The 6,085-nt window shown below is 63.4% G+C and overlaps 1 protein-coding gene across 1 annotated transcript; it reads left to right on the top strand.

Moving 5' to 3' along the window:
• Nucleotides 1–1,581: 1,581 nt before the first annotated feature.
• Nucleotides 1,582–4,271, top strand: LOC115598385 (interferon regulatory factor 9-like). The gene is made up of 7 exons (XM_030451223.1): nt 1,582–1,598; nt 1,701–1,878; nt 2,070–2,256; nt 2,794–3,018; nt 3,154–3,543; nt 3,949–4,064; nt 4,187–4,271. The coding sequence occupies exons 2-7, from the start codon at nt 1,705–1,707 to the stop codon at nt 4,253–4,255; spliced, it is 1,161 nt and encodes a 386-aa protein (XP_030307083.1). The 5' UTR covers nt 1,582–1,598; nt 1,701–1,704; the 3' UTR covers nt 4,256–4,271.
• Nucleotides 4,272–6,085: the final 1,814 nt, after the last annotated feature.

Genomic DNA, 6,085 nt, shown 5'->3' with positions numbered 1-6,085 from the left:
GTCTGCAGCTTCTCAGCCAGGTCAAATCATACACCTGATGTTTACTCTACACACACACTGCCACGTGCACACCATAGGTGCACCTCCAGATGCTGTATACATTACCTAAAACATGTGCTGAGGGCAAGGAGTGGGGAGGGCAGCCTGCACATGACACTCCAGGTGAGGTCACCTCTGGTGGGTAATGGCCCTCCGTGCAATGCTGGCATCTCATGACATTGGAGGGTGACATTTCAACAGGGAGACTGCAGGTACAGTGTGCACAGGTACAGTGTGTGTGCCAGTAATGAGCTCACAGACATGTTAGTGGTGTCATCACCAGGTATCAGAGGGGATTATGAAGATATGAACCCTGTGAAAAAAAATGAGGATGTAGAAGCTCATCTGTGTTGCTTTATAGCTGCTGGTAAACAGGGATTTATCCATCCAGGAGCCCCTCTACCAAGCCCAGTGATGAAAGGGGGTGAGTGATGTTTGCTAAGATGGAGAATTGTCAGGGTTTAACACTGTCCTGGCAATCAAACCCAATAACAGCTGCTCTGTCTCTATGAATCCCCCTCCCCTCCCTGATAAAGGAAGGAGAGAGAATAAGGGAGAGAGACTGATGGGTTGGAAACTGAACTACACAGCTTTAATGAAACAGGAATGATAAATAGGAAAAATGACTAAATCTATACAAATATACAGGAAAATGGATCCCAGGTTCCTCCCCCTCTCCCCCAATAACTCTCCCATCCCCACTGAGGCTGCAGGGCAGCCCTGGGACAGTCCAGGCTGGAATCCTGGGGTCAGCAGCAGTTGGGAGCTGGAGGCAGGAACACACAGATTCAGGCTGGGATGGATCAGGAGCACAGGCAGAGGAAGGGATGGAATCCTCCCAGGATGCTGAAGGATGGTGGAAGAGGTGAAGAAGGGTAAAGGAGTTGGGCCCTGGTGATCCCTGAGATTTCTCCTGAGTCTGAGGTGTATGGGATGGAATCCTCTGTTTGGTCAGTTCTGGTCATTTCTCTTGTCTGCTCCTCCCTAAAGGAGGTCACAGGTGGGACCTCTTTCCTCCTTTTCTCTTTCCAGAGCACAAGATGTTCCTCAGAGCTGAGCAGTGCCCTTGGCTCTGCAGCCCATTGTCCAGCAGTAACTCTAAACACCCAGGGTTAGCAGTCCCACAGCAGACACTGGCTGAGAAACTGCGTTTTCATTCCGGCAAGCGTGCGGGACGGGGCGGGACGGAACGGTGCGGGACGGGACGGTGAGGGACGGGGCGGTGAAAGACGGGGCGGGACGGGACGGGGCGGGGCGGAACGGTGCGGGACGGGACGGTGAGGGACGGGGCGGTGAAAGACGGGGCGGGGCGGGATGGGACGTGGGGGTCAGTGCGGTCGGTGCGGAGCCGCGGAGCCGCCGCGATCTCCAGGCGCGGATGGGGGGCGGGGCTTAGGGGTGTGGGTGTGGCAAGAGGGGGCGGGGCTTGCCTCTAGAGTCTGCGCTCATTGGTGCATGTGCGGGAGCCGCGTGCCGGCGGGCGGGGCTTATCAAAGCGAAAGCGGTGACGCCCCGGGGGCCGTCACGTGACTTTGCGGAAGCGCGGGCGAGGAGCGGAGGTGAGCAGCGGGTCCGGGTCTGTGTGTGCCACCCCCCCCCCCCGTGACAGCTCTGGTGACGTCACAGGCCGCGTGGTGGCGTCACACTCTCTCCTCCCCCAGGGCCATGCCGGGCGCGGGGGGCGGTCGGAAGCTGCGTCCCTGGCTGGTGGAGCAGGTGGAGAGCGGCCGCTTCCCGGGGCTGGTGTGGGACGATCCCCAACGCTCCGCGCTGCGCATCCCCTGGCAGCACGCGGGGAAGGGCGGAGCCAGGGGCGGGGCTGGCACCGCCCTCTGCCAGGTGACGTCATCACGGGGGGCGGGGTTATGTTTTGGGGTGGTTGCAAGAAAGGGGTGCCTTCCCCCCCCCCCCCCTTGTGTCCTCCTGGTGTGTGTGTCCGTGTGTGTCCCATCCACGTCTGTCCCGCTTTGCTGTGACCTCCACCGCCCCCAAACTCGGTGCTGTGATGTCACACGCGTGACGTCACGCAGGCTTGGGCAGAGTTCAAAGGTCGCGTGCAGCCTGGGTCTCGTCCCGACCCGGCGGGCTGGAAGACACGACTGCGCTGTGCCCTCAACAAGAGCCCCGAGTTCCAGGAGGTGCCGGAGAGGGGGCGGAATGAGGGTCCCCACCCATACAAGGTCTATCGGCTCCTGCCCCCTCCCCAGCAGCAGCAAGGTGCAGGGGGGGAATACATAATGAGGGGGGACACACGGGGTGCGGGGAGCCTGCGTGTAGGGGATAGAGGGCACGGGGAACCCGTTTTGGGGGGCAGGGAGCGGTTTGTGGGGCACACGGGGTGTGGGGATCCTTTGGAGAGAGATGAGGGTTGAGGTGTTGGCAATATTTAGGGGACACTGAGTGGGACGCAGGGAGGGGGGGACAAGGGGTGTGGGGGACACCATATCTGGGGACACAGGGTGTGGAGGGGAACCATTGTGTGGGTCATGGGGTGAGGGGAATCCAGAACCGGGGGACTCTTCTGAGGGTGAAAACGGGGAAACACGGGGGGGAACCATAATTATGGGACACCGAGTAGGACGGAGACCAGTCGGTAGGGGGACCCATATTGGTGTGACACAGGATGGGGGGGGGGATATCCATAGGTGTGCCGTGGGGTGGGGGGAACCCCTAGTTGTGGGACACAATTCCGGGGGAACTCTTTTTGGGGGGCACAGTGTGGGAGGGGACACTCGGGACATCCTCGCCCCCCAGGCCACCAATCCCAGAAGCGCGGTGGACCTCGCCCCGCCCCGGAGGCGGAGCTTATTCAAGAGCCCCGCCCCCTGGTCATGTCCCCGCCCCCTGAGGACACGGATGGCGACGTCACCGCGGTGGGCGGGGCCTCGCTGCCTCACGCCGCTCCCCTACCCGAAGCCCCGCCCCCCACGCGCATGGGTGTGGTCCTGGACAGCCCCCAGCCCCTCCCACCTGCCACAGGTAAACCCCATCCCCCGGCCAATCAGGGGCCGGCACCTCGCCCCACCCACCCCATCCCCTCACGGATCCCACATCCTCATTGGCTGGTGTCAGAGTGGGCGTGGCACCGCTGACCCCGCCCCCTCACTCTCCCAGGTGATGCTGCGCTGGTGCTGCGGGTGTGGCTGGGCGGGGCCGTGACGTGGCAGGGGCGGTTCCCTCCCGGCGAGTACCTCATCGCCTCCTCCCCGCCTGGCCACGCCCCCTCCCTCGGCCTTTTGCCCCGCCTCCTACTTTGGCCACGCCCCACGACCTCGCCCTGCTCCGCCCTGGGGGCGGGGCTAATGGTGGCCAGCACCAATCGGGGGCTGTTCCTGCGCTGGAGAGGGCGAGGCCGAGCGGAAGGGGCGGGGCCCGGCGGGGAGGAGGAGGCGGGGCATGGGCTGGGGTGCCGCGCCCCACATGGCGGCACTGTGGGGACCGGGGGGCGGCTGCCCCAGGGCGGGGAACCCGTGCTGGCGTTCGACGCGGGGCGGTTCCGCCAGGGTGAGTGACCCACAGCTGACCCATTCCTGTCCCTGGGGTGTCCTGGGGGTGTCCCGAAGTGCCCCCAAAGTGCCTCCCAGTTGCCCCATACGTGACCCATACTGGCCCCATAAGTGCCCCCCGTCCCCTTATAGCTCCCTCACAAGTGCCTTAGATGTTCCCCACAAGTACCCCATATCTGCCCCATAGCACCCCATAAGTAACCCCGTAGCAGCCCGGTCCCATAGCCACCCCTGAACCTACCTCATAACTGCCCTGTTCATAACCCAGTACCAGCCTCCTAAGTGCCCCACAGCTGCCCCATAGCCCCAGCACAGCAGCCCCCTACCAGCCTCATGGCCATGCCCCATAATGACCCCAGTAGCAGCCCCCCAGCTCCCCCCTGACCCCCTCACCCCCCTCCAGAAGTGGGGCAGCACCGTGCTGGGCTGGGCCCTCGCCCCGAGCACCGGGTGATGTTGGCAGTGGGGCAGGAGCTGGGCCCCAGCGATGGACCCCACAACCGAGACCTCATCCTGCAGGTAGGTGAGAGGTGGGGAGCAGGGGTGTCCCCTTGGGGCAGGACCAGGGGGTGTGGGTGGGGGTGTTGGGATCTGGGGGGTGACATGGGGCAGGCTCTCACCATTCCTTTTCTCCCCCCCAGCTTGAACAAGCCTTCGCCCAGCAGCTCCAGGATGGGAACCTGGGGACCCCCTGTCCCCTGCTCCCCTGACAGAATCCTAGAACTGGCTGGGTTGGAAGGGACCTCAGAGATCACCAAGTCCAACCCTTGATCCACTCCCCCCGTGGTTCCCAGCCCATGGCACTCAGTGCCACATCCAGGCTCTTTGGAAAGATCTCCAGACACGGAGAATCCACTACTTCCCTGGGCAGCCCATTCCAATGCCTGATCACCCTCTCCAGAAAGAAATTCTTTCTCATCTCCAACCTAAACCTCCCCTGGCACAACTTGAGACCCTGCCCTCTTGTCTTGCTGAGAGTTGCCTGGGAGCAGAGCCCAACCCCCCCTGGCTCCAACCTCCTTTCAGGGAGTTGGAGAGAGTGATGAGGTCTCCCCTGAGCCTCCTCTTCTCCAGGCTGAACAGCCCCAGCTCCCTCAGCCTCTCCTCATAGGATCTGTGCTCAGCAGAACTCATCCATGGCCGTGGGTGACAATAAATCCACTTTGAAGCTTCTGTCCCTGTGTCAGCAGCCACCATCTTCTCGCTGGACACCTCAGCCCCATCCTCCCTTTCCTGCCACCACCCCGCAGGGGGAGCGGATGCCCCTGGGTACTCCCGTGCCCCCCTGTCCCTCCCCTTCCCCCCCTTCCCTCCCATCCCTCTCTGTTCCCCTCTCCCCCCACCATTTCCCGCTCTCAGCCGTTGCTCATTGGCCGCCTCGCAAGTTGGGAAGGACTCCCATAGGCTAATCCTGTGGAGGGCCCGCCTCCTTGCTGAGGAGATGAAGGTGCTGATTGGCTGTTGCTTTCTCACCTCTGGTCCTGTTATATCAGTTGCAAGGCGCTGATTGGCTAACAGCGCTGAGGTAAGCGGGATCTCTTCGCCCGCTGATTGGCCACTCGCAAAACGCAATAAAGCCTCCTATTGGCTCAAGTGCTCCTGAGCCCGCCTCCATGCGGAGAGGAAGGCTCTGATAGGTCAGCCTTTTTCCTGGGATCAGTCCCCTGCTTCTGATTGGCCAGCGCCGCTTGAGGCGAGCAGCTCTCCGGTTGGCTGCAGGGCGTTGTATATTTGGCGCCCGCCGATTGGCCGCCCAGCGGTACCGCCCTGTGTGTGCCCGCACCCTCCCGCGGGGCGGGGCTCGGGACCTGCGGGGCTCGAGACCTGCGGGGTTCGAGACCTGCGGGGTTCCTGACCTGCGGGGTTCGGACCCAAACTCCGCCCAGCTGGAGGCGGAGCGGTCGGGTTCTGTTCCTGACCCGAGCGGGGTGAGCTGCGGGGCTGCCCTGGAGTCCTGAGGCACCGCCCGCCCCGCACCGCCCCTCCGCAGCGGGTCCCGAACTTGACCCGAGCGCTGCTCAGAGCGGGAGGACTCGAGGGGGTGTGCGGGGTAATTAAGTGAGGGCGATGCGGTCATTAAGGAGCGGGAGGGGAGCACCCAGAGGAGCTCCGGAGAGGGGTGAGCATCCCCGGGCACCCCCCGCAGAACCTGGTAACGCTGCGGGGGAGCGTCCCGCACCGGTTCGGGACAAGGCGGTGAGAGCCCCGGGCCAGCATGGGCGAGCAGAAGTCAAACTGGTGGGTATTGGGAGGGACTGGGATGCCCTGGGGAGGGACTGGGACGGGCCAGGGAGTAGTGGGAGGGGACGGTGGGAAGTGGGAAGGCGGTGTTAGGGTGTTAGTGGGGGAACTGGGAAGGACTGGGAAGTGCTGAGTGAGGACTGGGGGGCGAAAAGGGTGGTGCGGATGAGGGGAGGTGCGAGGGGGGGGGCTTTGCACGGGGCTGGCAGTGCCCAGAGGGTCGGGGGGACCCTTGTGCAAGGCACAGCGGGTGCTGGGACACACGCACGACACTCGTGCACCCCCTGGTGCAAGCCCCC

This window comes from Calypte anna, chromosome 5 (genome assembly GCF_003957555.1).
Source record: "Calypte anna isolate BGI_N300 chromosome 5, bCalAnn1_v1.p, whole genome shotgun sequence".
In the NCBI taxonomy this organism is placed as follows: domain Eukaryota; kingdom Metazoa; phylum Chordata; class Aves; order Apodiformes; family Trochilidae; genus Calypte; species Calypte anna.
Note: the sequence above shows the minus strand (reverse complement) of the source record. Positions and strands in the feature narration are given on the sequence as shown.